We start from the raw sequence: 17,082 nt of genomic DNA, 5'->3' as shown, positions 1-17,082 counted from the left end.
CACACACATGAGAAGTGACAAGTCATGCTTGTTGATGTTGTCGTCGGCACACATGTTCACGTAATACCCTGTTCTCACACATCGTTACCGTTTCCCCTATGTAGATCAGTCACAGTGTTATGTGTGTTCGTGCAAACACCCAACGACCTGCACATGCCACACATAACTCACATGCATGCGCTACAGGCGAGGCGACCCCTCCATCAGGTTTCCCCTCAACCTACGTCTTGTGCTCTCGGATATTTAATGTGCCAGATATCTGGAGAGAGAGAGAGATCACCGGCGAGTCTCTCTGCTTGCATCCTTGGACAGCTCACACATGGCGCTAAAGAGCTGATGTGCAGGCGCTGAGCCGATGCAGATTTGTTACTGATCTGGGGATTTTGTCCGGAACTTCCAAAAACTGGGAGTATGCTCCAAAAACTGGAGTATAACGCAACATCAGGCCTGACTTAAACATTAATTGTTAGCTGGCTCAGCGCTGTGGTCTACCGCCTTGCTGCTGGCACATTGCGTAGTACGTGAACATGTAATCAGACGTAAACATGCGATTTAATTAAATATATTCGCCTCATTGTAACCGACACAGCTCTCTGAATAGGTATCGGATTGGTGTATTTATACCACTTTTAACACCTGCAGGTGGACATAGAGTAAAGCGTTTCCAGGGCGGCAGCAACACTGTTTTGTTAGTTTAGAAAAATAGCTGAAAAATCAACTGAATAAAATATATAGATAATGCTTAGTTAGCACCGAAAATGTTGCTCAAATGGAAAGGAATCTTCAATTTGTTCACCTGCACAACTTTTTGCATGGTCTTGATACGTTCTCTTCACAATAAAACAATCTGCATCCTTTCACAGTAATGATAGAGTCTCTCCGGCACCATCTCCTCGGTGCAGTCACATTTCAGCAGGTCCTCTCTCTGCTGCTCTCGGATGCCAGAGGGAGGGAAGGGGACAGATGGCCTCAATCTGGTGATGGAGGCTCCGGCAGACCTCCTCTAGACAGAGGACCATTTACAGCCATTTTATATCCATACACAGTGATGCAGACCCCATGGTGTTTACATAAAACCTGTGTCAATGAATAGGAATACTGCTGCAGGTTTTTGCTGGTGGAAAACGATGTCTCCACAGAGTGTACAGGCAGCACAAACGTCAACAAACTCTTTGAAGCTTTACGATGAAGACAAACGTTGAGCTGCACATACACACTGCATGCTTGAGTCGTGGAAATAAATTAGACACTACTCTGTTAAGTCAGGGGGAAATCCTATTGAAACTGAACTAAAACTGAAAATAAGGAAGACTCCTGGGAAATAAGGGTGTGTTGGCAACAATAAGCAGTCAACCCTGCTATCAAGGGGTCAGCCGAACACAACAGGGCAAAACAAATGTCGTAAATTCCATGAAATGCATGTAAACAAAAACAGGGCGACCGTGGCTCCTCTGATTGCACGCCAGGTTCTTGAGCGCTGGACTCACGCCGTTTATTGCAATTAAACAGGAACATTGTGAACATTTGCAACTACTATGTAATTATCATGTTACATGGCTGTGTAGCGTTATTACAAGCCAGGCTCTCAATTGGGTTTGGTTAATGTAATGTGTGGGGATTTGATATTGAGGAGTGCCATAAAGCTAAACGACCTGCGTCGTACAGTGCTGTGTGTTAGTGGGTGGAGGCTGTGAGTGCGCGTAGCGGAGATGAGAGTCAGAGAGTGAGAAGGTCAGTGTGTGGGCAGAATAAAATGCATCCCGTTTTAAAAGGAGCGTTTAAACTGCCAATCTGGGCTGGAACAGCGGTCGGGTCAATTCCAACCCCCTCCCAGCTTCACATCAAGTTGTTCCACACAAGAAAGTCTGCGCACACACACACACCGCAAGCAATTTTCAGCTCGTTTCAGAGCCACAGGAGGGGAAATGGAGGAACACCATCTCAACTGAAACGCACTGCTGCTGCTAAAAGACACATTTTACAAAGTAATGGTATTTACTGCAAATCCATGCGTCATGTCACCAGCAAATATATATATCCTTGTTATTCTAGAGAGGCAAAAAACAGTTCAATCAGCTGCAATAAGCTGCGCCCTGGCACTTCTCTTTGCCATGGTACACCCATCAATCACCCTAACACTCCCTGCTGCGACTTGATTTCATCTCTGACAGCTTCTCACGTGCATGTGCGAGTCGAGTGTGTGGGCTCCGTCGGTGTGTCAAATTAACGTTTCATCAGAGCCCTGCCCCGGGAGCACTGCCTCGCTGTACTAGACCTCTAGTAGCTCGCACTCCAAGAGACAAGTACCGCATTGAACCCACGCTCAACGATGAGGACGGGGGGAGCACAACTAACTGGAATATTATTATCTCCGGGGTTTACCTCCGAAAAGAAACCAGAGAAACTGTAATTGTATCTCTCTGCAGATGACTTCATGGGATGGGAGTAACTCGATGAGAGCGTTTGTCAGACTTTCCATCGTCCAAAAAGGGTTTGAAGCTTGATGACAGTGCTCTGACTTTCCCTTTTGACTGACCGCAAAACTGGATGCAAACATGCAACATTATCTTTTTGGCACAATGCTATTTCAAGGCTTCCACCACTAATAGCAGGGACAGACATCACTGTGTGGGCAGTGAAAGTAAAAAGGAAATCACCAGCTCAGCAGGGAATAATATACAATGTAGATGCTCTGACTAAAAGGCGGATACATCACACACACCTACATTATGTAAACAAACACATGGGGGCTTTCTCCACATTCTCTTTAATGGCCAAGCCATCAAAAACCCTCGGTTTGCACCCACCGTGCGATGTGTTCATTTAAGTGGCGCGCACACACTTGATCTCCCTCCCTCTCTTTCCCCTCAAACACATTCCCCAATGTACTTAAACCAGCATCAGCCATTTGCCAAATGTTCCAGGACAGTGGGTTTTACTCCAAATACAGCAGACTGAACCACGGCCATTTTTACCTCTCTCAAACACTCCGGTAATTTAGAGGTGGTCTGTCATCCCTCCGGGGTCGCAACTTTACCACCCCACCCCTCTCCCAAACACACACACTCTGCGTCGCCTTCACAGCTATGATGGTGTAATGGTTCACATGCAATCCAAGACCACAGCACCCTGACCTGCACACTGCTGCAACAACACCCACAACCAGAACCCTCAGCAGTTCCTGTCTTTTTGCAAACTGCCGTGTATTTTTCAGCCAATTCGTCGCTCGTTGCAAAGGCTTGAGAATCCTCAACGCCATAACACACTTTCACATCGGAAACTTGCCTCGGCTTTATAACAGCCACACCCCCCTATGAAAGCTACATTTCGCGCAGAATGCCGTAGCGACATGCAAAGTGATGCCCAGCACAAGATCCCACGGGCAGAAACAAACTGTGCGCATTTCATTTGGAGCTTCTTTTTTTTTTTTGCGCATCGTTATTTTATAAGTTCATATTTTATTATTTAAGCGTTACGCTGAATATTACAGATACCAAACAGTCAAATATAAGGCACTTACTGTGGTGTGGATGTAGGTTAATGGCCGATTGCAAGAATTTTCCGGAGTGGAGAGGCGGCGGATGACTCGCGCCCAAGTGACCGGGCGAGGGAGGGATTCTCCCGGCTGCTGCCGCGGCTCCGAGTCGGTGAGACTCCATGGCGAGCCCCGCCAACAACGGAGGCGGTACGTGGACGGATCGGGGAGGTCCAAAATCTCTGCCATCCATTATCCACAGTAGGGAAAGTTGTGAAAAGAAATAGTCCGTTCGGATAGGCCGCCTATTCCGAAAAAGCCAATTCTGGCTATAATAATGTCTTTAGCTTTCCAGGCGATTCGGGCTCCTTTTCAGCCATCCTGCTGACCTAGAAAACACAACAAGGAAACACTCGCTTCATATATCACATCATCTACGGACACACTGAACAAACTGTTGAGAGCTGCTAGTTTTAGGGTTTCTCCTCTTTCCAGCTACCAGGCGGTCCATATGTGCAATGACGCAGTTTGGAAAACCACTTCCAAAAAACTACACCGTGGATAGGCGCGTCGACAGCGAGGACCGTGCGAGTTGCTACCCGTGTATTTTAACGGCAGGCGATAATGCAGCATTAACTTATATCTACAATAATACGGGGTGGTGTTGGAGCGGACCAGCAGCGCTCCCACACCCCCGCGGAGCTGCGCTGCACGCCGAGCAGGCAGCCGCTATCCCGGGGAAAAGCAACCAGGAGAGGGGCGGCCAGCTGCTCTGCCCCAGCCGCCGAAATCACCCAACGACCAGGCGAAGGAGACGCGTAGGGTCGCATTTAACAACCCATTATACCCGTATATTTATTTTCCGATTACCCAGCTGTTTCCTAACCCGTGAACCAGCCGTAGCAGCGGGCCCTGTAAACCAATACACCATAAATACTGGAGGCGCATCAAATATAAATTTCAAACGGGTTAAAAATAAATAAGGTTGCAAAAAGCCTGCATCGTTAATCAGCGGGGGTTTTGTTGCACACGTATGCGAATTCAGTCGGAGCTATGGGACACGGCTGCTGCCCGGGGAGAGAAACCACAAAAAACCCGACCCGTAAACACTTCAGCCCGCTGTTTAAAAACTAAAACCCCGGTTCAGACCCACCTCATTGTCGGTCCCCCTACCAGACCCCAGCGTGAGCCAGAATTAAGATACAATATTCTGTTTAGTCCGCGTCGAGCCGAGCAATTAATCTGTTAAAATGTCGGTTTTAATCGACACAAAAACACAAAAAATAAATAAAAGTTACTTTAAAAAGAGAAGCAACTGCGACTTTATCCATATGCGACGAGGGAATGGTGATTATTTTTATTTACACATTAAAACAAACACCAGTCAAACAGGGGGAGTTGTGCGGATTCAAGTTAAAAACAAGGCGAAAGTCGAGTTAACCTTCAAACGGCTGCAATCAAAGCGACTCGTGATATCCAGGCGGGCGGGAGGTGAAGAATGGCTGGTTCAGAAATCACAATAAACCCCTTTCTTCCTTTTAAGACACAACGAGCTACAGACGTTGCCTCCGAGACCCCAGAAACAACACACACACACGGGGGCAGATAGTGCTTTCCCTCCGCCGTTGTCATCCATGCGGCGGCGGCGGCGGAGCAGCGCCTCAGCCACGTTTCAAACTTTTCACCGACCCGCTAACGACACGCCAAACTTTTCTCGGCGGAAACGGTCTCGAGTCGCATTTTCACACCGACAACAGCCACTAAAAATACAAAATGTCGTACGCAAAACCTCCGCGCCCTTTTCGCTCCAATTTACAGCCCGAATTGCGATTTAAACGGACACTTTAGCAGGAAAAAGAAAAAAAACAAGGAAAAAAACATGTCGACTGCTTACTTGAATGTGGAAAATGTGGGCAAATTAGCTTAAAAATGTTTCTCAAAATCGGTCCAGGTTTCTGTGAGAAGTGGAGTAGTCCATTTCAGGCTCGTCCGAAGGTAAACTGGGGGATAACTGGGGGGGGGGAGAGCGAGAGCCCCTGACGCGTCCGTAAACTCCTCAGCAATGAAACACAGCATTGTTTTTACAAGCCCCGCCCATCTCCCCCTCGCTACCAACCAATCCCGGACCAGCCTGGTGCGTTCTCACACAGCTGCTGTCTGATTGGCTGCGGGGAGTGTCGATCAAAGTCCAGTATATTAAAAAAAAGGGGAAGAAGAAGAAAAAACACCCTGGCCGCTCGCCAGCACTATAAAACCAATTATGGAGCAAGGAGGCTGAGCCGTTTCAAGGTCCCCTCTTCCTTCAAGACTGAGTGATCAAAACAAGAAGTGGGTTTCTATTTTTTGTTTGTTTTTATAGTGGTGGGGGCCAGTTTCTTGGCGACCGCCCCCCCACCTCCACCCATTTCCACGCTAATTATAATAGACGCTCAGATTGGGAAAATGAAAGTATGGGGGCGTTGTTTCCCTTTAATACTGCACTCGTTTTTAATGTAGTTTACTTCTTCTCACTGGGAAGCAATGGGTTATTTCTACCAACAGGGCAGAAACGCAAACAACCTGGCAATTTCTTAAGGCCCTTCAATTAATTCTAATTAAATTACTCAATTTCATTTGGGCGACCGTAATTTGGGCGTCGTTTTCCCAGAGACAACCCATAATAGTACGGTCATTATGGATGGTATGTGTGCTTACTGGGGAAAAGAAAAGTTAACGTGTCACAAGCCAATGACATAGATTATCACAGCCATTAGGCCTGTTCGTGCACGACCCCTACAGCCACGAAGGCTGAAGAAAAAGTCCTTAGAATAACATTTTCTCTAAATAAACCATGGGGTTTGTTGGCACTTCACGTGTTTATGATAAGATAAAGGCTACGAATGGAGAAAATGGCCTACAGATGTGGATAAAGACTGTTTTGTACTTAATGCCACGTCTGTATTTCATCAGTTATTTCAGGTCGTTTATTCGTTAATGTGAGCTCTCACCCAGCACTATATCTAGTGGGTCTGCAGGCAGATTTAAAAGGTCATTATCTTCACTAAAACGTCTTCTTCTATATTTGTGGACGTCCGCACTATTTGTCACCCAGGAGGACTAATGCCCCGCCTGCGGTAGGCCCATGCAAATCAGAAGCTCTCTTTGTGTTTAATCTGCGTATAGTAGGGTTTTAGCGGTGACACGCACAGATTTGCATTAGAAGAGGAGGAAAAAGTGGCGCACTGATTTAGCGCTGTTGCTCAAATCCAGAGAGGGGGTGGTCGACCTCTGGTGTCATCTCTAAAGCATCACCTCTCCGCCCATACTGCTGCACCCTGTATCACCAATACAACTCCATTGAGGTAAACCGCTCCGCGTTACATACTTGCTAAAAATGTTGTTTTAAAAAAACGGAGGCGGTTTCAAGTTGCCCGTGCCCCCTCCCCCCTCCTCCTTTACAGTGCGCCGGTTTCAAGGCGACCCTTCGGGAGGGGAGAGGAAAGGCGCTCCAGCGGACTGCACTAGTAGAGGGAGCGGAGAGAACGGTGGACGGGCGCAGCCGACACCGGCTGGTCGTTCCGGTCCTGGTCGCGACGTCCTCGGTGGTCGCGCATCGGTGGATTCTTGCCCTCTCGCAAACAAAAAAAAAACAAGCTGACACCACCGAGCCGAGCATGAAACCGAGGAGGCCGCGGAGCGACAGCCCCGAGCTGTCTGCCCGCTGCGCCCGTCGCCTCTGACGGGACCCGAGGAGGGAATTAGCAGGCGCAGATCAGAGTCTCGTCCCGTCCGAGGGGACCAAGACAGCCTTTGTTCTCCAAATCGCTCCGACTGGGAATTCAGACAATGCCTTTAGATTAGTGCCCTATTGTTGCTGTCTTTTCAGCCCCGCCAGAAGGAGGCAGGTCTCCTCTTCTGCTCGCTGGTTCTGCTGCTCTGTTCTCGGTGGGTTTGGTCGCAGTTCGGGTTGTGGAGCCTCTTAGTGGCATTCATACAATTTCTATTAAACAGCTTAGTCATGAGTACTTCAAATAGCCTAATCCGGTGCACATATTTCCTGTCCTGAGATGCAGCATGTTGCAGCAGTTTAATTTAAAGATATAATCTTAATTTAATTTACTACAGGGTGATATACGACCATCCTAAATGATTATAGTCTAACATTCTGCTTAAATTAATGTATACAGCCATCAGCGGTTCAACCAAAAATAATCCAATAAAGATTTATTCATAATATGTATTATTCTCTCCAACAGCGAGCAGCTGTGTGGAACAATGTATGTGCATCTTCTCACCTTCCTCACCTGATGGTAATAACACAGATCTGTTTATTTGTAGGTTAGGCTTAGCAGTGATGCGTTACTGCAGGAGCAGATGGGACCATTTGGTAGATTATGTCTTTTAATAGCCTATACACCAACTGGGTTCTTTGATGACGCTCCAGGCTTTTCCTCTATATGGGGCTGCGTTGGAAAAGTACTGAAACCCCTGATTTATAGCCTGAGACGCCGCTGAGTCAATACATCACCACGGACATTGTTTTTTATTCCGCCAATCAAAGATTTACAGAATGAGAACATTTGTTATCCCGGACCCTTGTTTTAGGCTTATTGTGTTTGCCTTCTTATCTCTGTCTGAACACCGTATCTCACATCAACTTCCAGCTGTGTGGCTGTCCAAATATCATTGTTGGGCTCTGGGTTAATTCTGTCCTATCAGTTGAAGGATCAGCTAAATGATTTTATTTGGCGGCCAGACTATCTGATTTTCTCCAGGCGTGTGGCTGCATTAACCCACAGGGGACGGAGCACAGAGACAGCATTGATTAATTCAGCCAGGGGGGGGGTTCAGTCCTCTCTGGAAAAGAAATACATAAATAAATAAATACAGAAAGACGTCCCCCTGCATAAGCATCCACCCTTCAACAACACCACTTCAGTTATAGTCGCCTCACTTTGGGGCTGGAGATGCTGATAAAGACTGAACTCACCATGAATTCAAAGATAAACATACTTTATTGCTTAAATGGACAAATGAGAAGCAGGAATAAATAACAGTCCAGATATTTTATGTGACCCCTCCCAATGCGCTCTCACACACAGAGACAGAGAGAGAGAGAGCACCTCCATGCTCAAAGTGCTAAATCATTCATCATACCTTGTCTTGTGCTCTACACAACTACTGTATTGTTATTGAAGCAGCTGCTGCTGCACTGCAGCAACACAGACCGACGACGACGCGATCATGAAGCAGGCTAATTGCAGTGTCATGTTTTCTGATGCGCTGAAACAAACGCACAGAGACACAAACACACGTATAGATGCAATAAACGAGCCGCTGTGTCTGAGACGACTCACGACCCCCACATGAAGCAAACACGCACACATGCGGCTCTCATGGGGTACCTGCCAATCATCAGACGGTGGGCCGTGCAGGGTTATAGTGGACTAGTCGGGAGGGGAGGGCGGGGTGAGGAGCTCCCCACCACTGAATGTGTGGAAGTACTCGGATGACATGGATGCACAAAGAAAATCTACACGTTGTTGGTTCACACATGGTTATCCTCTGTGACCACAAATACTATCAGTTGTCCTGATTTTGTGTTTTTTTCTTAGGTTTCATCTGTATTTTCAATAATATGAGCCGTACTTGATGTGAAAATATGCATACAGTGCATATGGTCATACGTGTAATTCCCAAATATTGCATAAGTGGCAGGTCATGCATTTAGCAAGGACTTGCATGCAGCACTACAACTAGAACACATCAAATAAATATGTTGACCCACATTTCCATAATCTAAGATCTGTAGTTAGAATCTGCTCTATTTAGTCGATGTGTGGAGTTCATATCTGAATGATATTTGAATCAAAGCAAAATAAACACCCTTATTTCCTGAACCATAGCAAGGACACGCATGGAAGTCAAAGCAAAGTGATTCCCATCTGCCCCTGCTTCAAACCCAGCTGGGGGGTGGAGGGTCTCCTCGCCACAAGACGTGCAAGGAAACGATGCAACAGACACGTCTCCTGCTGAGTTAATGTAGAGGAGTGATGTGTCAGGGCAGCTGAAGCCTCATGAAAATAAATAAATAAAACGCCTGTGAGGGCCGCCACACCTCTTTTCAGCCCCGAATCTACGTTTCACGTTTTTAATCTGTTTACACATCCTTTATTCCTATTCAGGAAGACAGAGGGCATGAACATGTACCATCTTGGTTGCAGAAAATATTTGAGATACGTAGAAACACATGCAGAAAACAACAAATTGGTTCCCCTGTCAGTCAGCAGCTCACCGACAAAAACAACACTTTACATCTGCTGTCAGTCAATCAAACTAAACCAACCTAAAACAGTGGGACAACTGTGCAGACGGGGGCGCGGTGCCTTCAGTGAACATGTCACTGTTGGTAGAATACAAATCACTCGGAGGCATAAAAAAAAAAAAAAACAGGAGCTACGGTACTTCAACAAGATCAATTATTCCCTGCTGGCCTGCTTCTGTCAGCAGTAGTAGCCTTCTATTTGCCTTTCACCCAGTTTCTGTGGCCCCCCAACAGGCTTGTGTGGCTCAGCAGCCCCATCTGCTGGAGAAAGATACAAACTGGCTGCGGGGTGGATCCACGACCCGACCAATGGCTCTGCTGCAATGCTGCTAGTAAATGGAGGAACACAGCAGGCCTCGTTTTCTGACAAATTGGTCCCCCTCTGTGTCGCCTCTGGAGAGCCTCGTTCACAGACACCAGCAGTGTTCACACCTGCACACATAAGCACGTGCACAATAACCTCGACAAGCTCTCACACACACACACACACACACACACAAACACACAGACACACGCACACACACGCCGAGCACCACTCCCCTGCCTGTGAGTGTTTTGCTGGCGTGGCAAGAAAAGGATATGAGAGGGAAGCAGTCTCAGCAGAATCACACGCTGGAGGGGGGGAGATGGAATACATTTCCAATACCAAACACACTTGATCTTCAATGTGTATGAGCACACCAGGCCAGCCTGTGCGTGCACCCCTGACTTATTGCGTGCATATATGAATCCATATCAATGCACACACCTCCATATGCATGTGCACGGGCCTCCATGTTCTCTGAAACAGCCCTCCAGGCTCATCATATATCACAAAGTGCCTCCACCCAGCCCTGAATACTGCATGAAAGTGGGACAGCCTGACTAATGGATGCAGCGTGGCTTTCGGCTTGTGCTGGATCTGTGGTGTCATACACAGAAACAGGATATATGATGCATGGAACATTAGGGTGGGGCCGTGCCGTCCACCATCCATCTTATCTGCTTTGCCTCTCTGTAATATGCAAATGTTAGAGCTCCGATTTTAGACGTGGACAGGGAATGTGCCTGTGTCAGCAGTGGATCTCCTCGGACAGCTTGTTTAAATTAGACACAAACTCAGTTACTTTAATGGCTCACTCCATCTTTCATCCATTTTTTTTACTGCTGTATTGAACTTGTATCTCTATTGATTGTTATGCTGTGCATTTACACCAGACCAATAATATTAAATCAAATTAAACTTCGTTATCAAAGATCTACATTCACAGCCATTACACAAGCCAGATTAAATAGTTAGCGCTAGCTCTATGCAATAGCTTTAATACAAGTTCAAATGATGGGATGCTGAGAAAAGAACATGCAGCACAGTTCCTCACTTTTGGATATAAATAAGAATGGACCGTCGCTGCCATCTGCTGTCTAAACTGTGCAACTGCTGCAGATTCTCAGTCTGTTACAATTACAGGAGAGTCAGATACTATTTGGTGATGTTCTTTAATGTCATGGAAAGTAGAAACCATTACAGTCAAAGTCTCTATGATCAGTGAGCAAAACAATTTCTAACTAGCCACACTCTCAGTTACTCATCCTCGTAGCATTTCTTGGGAATAAATAAAAGATCTCAGATCCCACGAGGAGAGCACGATCGCAAATGATGTACTGATGCCTGAGGGGAGAGAAAAAGGGCTTCTGTGTGATAAAAAAATGACTGGTCTGAGCTCCGTCATTGTTATGTGTGACCTCAGCGGGCAACTGTCCTTTGAGCTTTGACCTTTTTATTCATCATTTCACAGCCGGTCGGCCGAACTGCAGCAAATGGGTCAACGTAAATGTAACCAGAGTTAGTGATTATATTCACATTAGTTGTGCTGTAATGACTTTTATGAGATGTTCATAAAATGGAGTATTTTTATGTTTGTCATACAGGCAAATAAAAGCCGTGGTCAGTCTCTGTAGCACGAAGACATTACAGGCAGATACTAACCATGCTCTTTTCAGAGTTATGACAGCAGCATCTGCACACCAAGGAATAAAAAAATGATCCTGGTCAGCTGGAGTCATTTGTTCACCAGTAAACTTTTGTATTGTGATGGACGTTTGGGACAGCATTTTGTCTCCCACGGCTGATTTTAAGTAGCTGTCTTGTCAACGCAACGCACACAAGCAGTTGCTGAGAAGTGACATCCCTAAATACAGGATGTTTGGAGTAAGGTTTTAGGATCTTAAGGTTCCCAGGTCTTGGAAGCAAGCAGTCAAACACCCTTTAAACTGAACTACCACAGGAAAGGTCACTTCCAGTATTAGACCAGAAGTTGTCATGCATCTTTTGGAGAAAAGAAAACATCCCTTTTCTGCTGTTACCAGACATCAAAGCTCTGAACAGGTGAGAGTAGGTGCTGCAGGGGTCACCTCTGTTTTGTATTTGTGGAAAGTAACCCAGATTATAGGGAACGGCATCCGTCTGCATAGGATTAGATCAGATACTGAGGTTCACAAAGTTGAGCACTAAATTAAGTTGAAAAGTTCAGTATATATGCTCAGCTGGAACCATTGAGATTTAAATTTATTCCAGTGTTGAGTCTGAGGTTTGAGGCCTACATGCAAGTGTGATAAACTCAAGCGTTGCAGTTAATGCAAATAGCTCAAATACTTGAGCAAAAGCATCCAGATCTTAAACTGCTGGACTTTAAATTATGGATAGATGAAGCATGTAGTTGTTATCTGAATATGTTGATGCTCAGCAGTTTTGGAAAGAAGAAATGCTGCAGTTTAATATCTGAACCACCATCACATTCAAACAAAGCAATTAATGGAAGACAAGAGTCAGACGTCATGTCGGAACACATGTGCACTTTATTGGGATCGTTTAGTCAGTGTACAGGTTGGCCCCACCGGTCTGGCACCCCATGTTACCCCATCACTTCGAGACCCCTTGCCCCACCACCCCGGGGATGAAACCTCCAACAGGGGGAAGAAGAGGTCACGACTGGGTTTTGCATAACAAAAACAAAAAAAAATTAACAGGACCAAGATATTTTTAAGGCTGAAAGTACAAAAAACCCAGACATAATTTACATACAAGCGATACTACAACCATGTTTAAGTATGCGCCAACCACTGGGCAGCCTTCACAGAGGCGAATACGTGTCTGAACAATGCAGTTAACATTTGGAATCATGTGTCTGAACAATGCAGTTAACAAACATTTGGAATGACTCAAAAGAAAAAACAAAATGTACATTTTTTTAAGTCCCCAGATGCAACTGCAGAACCTTGGGGTGCTTTTTTCTTTTTAACCTAGCCAAAAACATTACGGTCTCCTTCATCGTTCCAGTTTAAAATCCTGAGTCAAGCGCCAAAAATAACTGAAGCCATGCCAATGAGTTGGTCATCTAGGCTCTGCGCCTGAGTGTGTATGAGAAATGTGTGGTGTGTGGTTGTTTTGCACAGAGCTGAAGTTGTTGGGCGTTTGTTTGGGGAGGGGGAGGAGGAACAGTCTGTTTAGAAGCATTTGCGGTGGACGATGGAGGGGCCGGACTCATCGTACTCCTGCTTGCTGATCCACATCTGCTGGAAGGTGGACAGAGAGGCCAGGATGGAGCCTCCGATCCAGACAGAGTATTTACGCTCTGGTGGGGCAATGATCTGCAGAGACAAAACAAAAAGAATGCATCAGGATACCAAAAGCATTTTTTCCTGCATTAGCCTCCATGAGAGCAACAAAAAGTCACTCTGCTGGCTCTATAGAACCTCAGCTCACCTTGATCTTCATGGTGGATGGGGCCAGGGCTGTGATCTCCTTCTGCATCCTGTCGGCGATGCCGGGGTACATGGTGGTACCTCCAGACAGCACGGTGTTTGCGTACAGGTCCTTACGGATATCAACATCACACTTCATGATGCTGTTGTAGGTGGTCTCGTGGATGCCGCAGGACTCCATACCTGAGAGCACATAAGGAACACTTATCAGCAAGTTGAAGTGAGGGTGACCAAGTGTTGAATAGGTTTCAAAGCATGTATTGAAGTTTAGGCTCAAGTTGGGGAAACTTACCGAGGAAGGAAGGCTGGAAGAGGGCCTCTGGGCAACGGAACCTCTCATTGCCGATGGTGATGACCTGTCCGTCGGGCAGCTCGTAGCTCTTCTCCAGGGAGGAGGAGGAGGCAGCGGTACCCATCTCCTGCTCGAAGTCCAGGGCAACGTAGCACAGCTTCTCCTTGATGTCACGCACGATTTCCCTCTCAGCTGTGGTGGTGAAGGAGTAGCCACGCTCTGTCAGGATCTTCATGAGGTAGTCTGTGAGGTCGCGGCCGGCCAAGTCCAGACGCAGGATGGCGTGGGGCAGGGCATAGCCTTCATAGATGGGCACTGTGTGGGTCACACCATCACCGGAGTCCATGACAATACCAGTGGTACGACCAGAGGCATACAGGGACAGCACAGCCTGGATGGCAACGTACATGGCGGGGGTGTTGAAGGTCTCGAACATGATCTGTAAAAAGAGAAGAGAACCTTTTAGCATTTACAATCGTATCAAAAGGTTTAGCATCTGTGGCCACTGCACTCACTACATGCATTAGTGTGAGGCTAAGATTGAAGTTAGTAGAGAAAAAAAGTGCAGAAAGTCGACATTCCTTCACACTTGTGCATGTCAGAGTCTATTGGTGCTGATCTACTGACTCAGCTAAACATAGACACAAGTGTAGAAAAGGCACACAGTCAAGAGACCTGTTGATGATAGATCATCTTATAGGAGAGAGGTCCTGGAGGAGAGGGGGAGGAAGGAGCAAGTGAGAATGGAATGGAGAGGGGAAACCAAGGAGGAAGTGAGGCTACTACTTTTTGTCAATACCGTATTTCCACCATTTGGCCAAAACCGATTAACTCAATTCTGTGTGCACAATATAAGGGTGTGTACCTGGGTCATCTTCTCCCTGTTGGCTTTGGGGTTCAGGGGAGCCTCTGTGAGCAGGACGGGGTGCTCCTCAGGGGCAACTCTCAGCTCGTTGTAGAAGGTGTGATGCCAGATCTTCTCCATGTCATCCCAGTTGGTCACAATACCGTGCTCAATGGGGTACTTCAGAGTCAAGATACCCCTCTTGCTCTGGGCTTCATCACCAACGTAGCTGTCCTTCTGGCCCATGCCCACCATCACTCCCTGAACAAGAAACACAACATGTTACATTTCCATATGCAATTCTGCACTGTAATCCTGTGTAGGGCCTTCCAAGTCTAGTTATAGGCATACTGATCCAGGAAAGATGCAATGGTGGCATATGGCTTACTAATTTAATAATATATTTATAGCTAAATGTCAATGAGGTATAGCATAGCATTTAAGAAATTCAAATATTTAATTTGCTTAGACTTTACTCTTAATCCAATGAGGGTGAATGTCAATCAATGCCTAATAAATCATTAGCAAATGCGTAATCGGGAGATTGGTTTCATTCTCTTAATTACCAACTTAATTGCTCACCTGATGCCTGGGGCGGCCGACGATGGAGGGAAAGACAGCACGAGGAGCGTCGTCTCCGGCGAATCCGGCTTTGCACATACCGGATCCGTTGTCAACAACCAGTGCGGCGATTTCATCTTCCATGGCTGAACTGTCAAGGGGGAAAAAAAGATACCGTTAAAGTTTCGAATCCGCCTGCTAACGCAGTCTGTTAAACAACTAGCTGTAGTTCACGAGATTAGCCGCTGGGTGGAGCTCGTGCCTCACATTCCGACCGAGCCAGACAAAAGGAAGTGGCGCTGCATTCTGTTACCATATAAGGACATGGTTCGGTTTTGAGCAGCTTTGCGGCTACCGGCGCCATGGCGCGTGGCCAGAGCGACAGCACAGCAAGAAAAAAAAAGAAAGAAAAAAGCGAACATTCGACGTTATCAGACCCGGTGCCGGGCGACCACTCCCTCCGGTTCACTACGGTTCAACTTCCCCCGCTTCCGTTAACTAGTCGTTTTAATACTCGCCGCGGACCTTCACTTCAATATCACTGCGTCATACTCAACCGCTTCATTCATAGCAGACTGACCCATCCTGACACGCGACTGCAGACACCATTTCCCAATAACTCTGGGATTAACCTTTAAATACCGAGTCATTTTTAAAGAGAACATTTTAAAAATCATGTTGCATAATGAACGCATTCGTTGACTCATGAATGGGTCACAAGTCCTTGACTGGTTCGCCGTTTCCAGAAAGCCACGCCTTTTCCAAGGGTTGCCAATTATTCATTCTTTAATTTCCCCCTTTTCCCCCCTTCCATGTGCAAGTTGGCAAGACACGAGCTCATTGAGAGACATGTCTATTCAATTAAACAATTAATCAATTAATGCAGGCCTCATTCTTGGGCCATTCCAATTTTAGAGGGAGCCTTAGAAATATTACTATGATGTGAAATCTACCACGCCCAGGAAGTGGACATGTGTATCAATTATATTTTTTTAATATGTATTTTATTGAAATTGCTACCGTTGCAAGTCTGAAGGGCGGTGTATTAGCATGGAGTGGCTAAGCTAATATGCTAAAGTAGGTCACACCCCGCCGCATCGGGCGCACAAAGGGAACAGCCGGGATCCAGACGACCTCAACTCAAAAGCCTCTTTCAGAGTACCCTGCTGGGGGAGAGACATAAGCCAGCACAGGGAGACGGCGAAATGTTGCGCAACTACACGACGGTATAAAAGAAAAACCTAGTCCCGAGTAGGACCGTTATCTCAGAAGTTAACGGTTCCCATTAACCGGCTACATCCGAAAGCACCTGTGCGCCGCATCAGGACACGTTTAGCGGTAATCGCCACTGCGTACATTAAATCGCACCAGAAAAACACACACACTGGACTGTGATCACTATCGAATAGCATTCAGCGAAATTAGCAGTACGGTTGGTGTATGACAGGACAAAGAACCTCGTGGTCAATGGACATCTTTTGCATTAAAAAAGCACAAAATTACACGATTGCGTTTAAAAAAAAACAAAACCGACTCACTGTTTACGCTCCATATGATCCTAAACTAAGAAATGTGTAATTAATAGTCTCCTTACCTTTGGGTGGGGGGGCTTTTCGCTTTAAGGGAACCGGTTTCAGGCAAATGATATCCCGCACAAGCTGCGTGTGACGGCGCTCAGAGTGAATCCGTTAGCTGTGGGCGCGTGGGCTTTATACCGCGTCAACTGCCCGGCTCGAGCCATAAAAGGTAAACTTTCGGAATGGCGCACTCCGATTGGTCCGGCGTCATGCACTGGGGCACGTCGCGTGCACACTGGTGGTGCACTGGGCGCTCGCGATTTGAGGGAGAGGGAGAGAGAGAGAGAG

The 17,082-nt window shown here is 46.6% G+C and overlaps 2 protein-coding genes across 2 annotated transcripts in view; both read right to left on the bottom strand.

Moving 5' to 3' along the window:
• tnrc18 (trinucleotide repeat containing 18) overlaps nt 1–5,505 on the bottom strand; it is a 41,598-nt gene extending 36,093 nt beyond the window's left edge. Inside the window, exons 1-2 of the mRNA XM_084037471.1 lie at nt 5,370–5,505; nt 3,521–3,864 (exon numbers count right to left, since the gene is read on the bottom strand). Of these exons, the coding sequence (XP_083893597.1) occupies nt 3,521–3,728 (208 nt within the window). The 5' untranslated portion in view covers nt 3,729–3,864; nt 5,370–5,505. The remainder of the gene's footprint in view (nt 1–3,520; nt 3,865–5,369) is intronic.
• A 7,086-nt stretch (nt 5,506–12,591) lies between these two features.
• actb2 (actin, beta 2) lies at nt 12,592–16,968 on the bottom strand. The gene is made up of 6 exons (XM_084038158.1): nt 16,812–16,968; nt 15,239–15,368; nt 14,678–14,917; nt 13,813–14,251; nt 13,522–13,703; nt 12,592–13,406 (listed from the first exon to the last, which is right to left on the bottom strand). The coding sequence occupies exons 2-6, from the start codon at nt 15,359–15,361 to the stop codon at nt 13,263–13,265; spliced, it is 1,128 nt and encodes a 375-aa protein (XP_083894284.1). The 5' UTR covers nt 15,362–15,368; nt 16,812–16,968; the 3' UTR covers nt 12,592–13,262.
• Between the last annotated feature and the right edge of the window lie 114 nt (nt 16,969–17,082).

Source organism: Eutrigla gurnardus, assembly GCF_963514095.1.
Source record: "Eutrigla gurnardus genome assembly, chromosome: 20".
Taxonomy (NCBI): Eukaryota; Metazoa; Chordata; class Actinopteri; order Perciformes; family Triglidae; genus Eutrigla; species Eutrigla gurnardus.
Note: the sequence above shows the minus strand (reverse complement) of the source record. Positions and strands in the feature narration are given on the sequence as shown.

Excerpts from the sequence above, each read along its gene's own strand:
- actb2 (XM_084038158.1), bottom strand. The coding sequence starts at position 15,361 with ATGGAAGATGAAATCGCCGCACTGGTTGTTGACAACGGATCCGGTATG. Across the intron at positions 14,918-15,238 it reads TCGGCCGCCCCAGGCATCAG|GGAGTGATGGTGGGCATGGG; the intron begins GTGAGCAATTAA and ends TTTCTTGTTCAG. Across the intron at positions 14,252-14,677 it reads ACAGGGAGAAGATGACCCAG|ATCATGTTCGAGACCTTCAA; the intron begins GTACACACCCTT and ends CTCTTTTTACAG.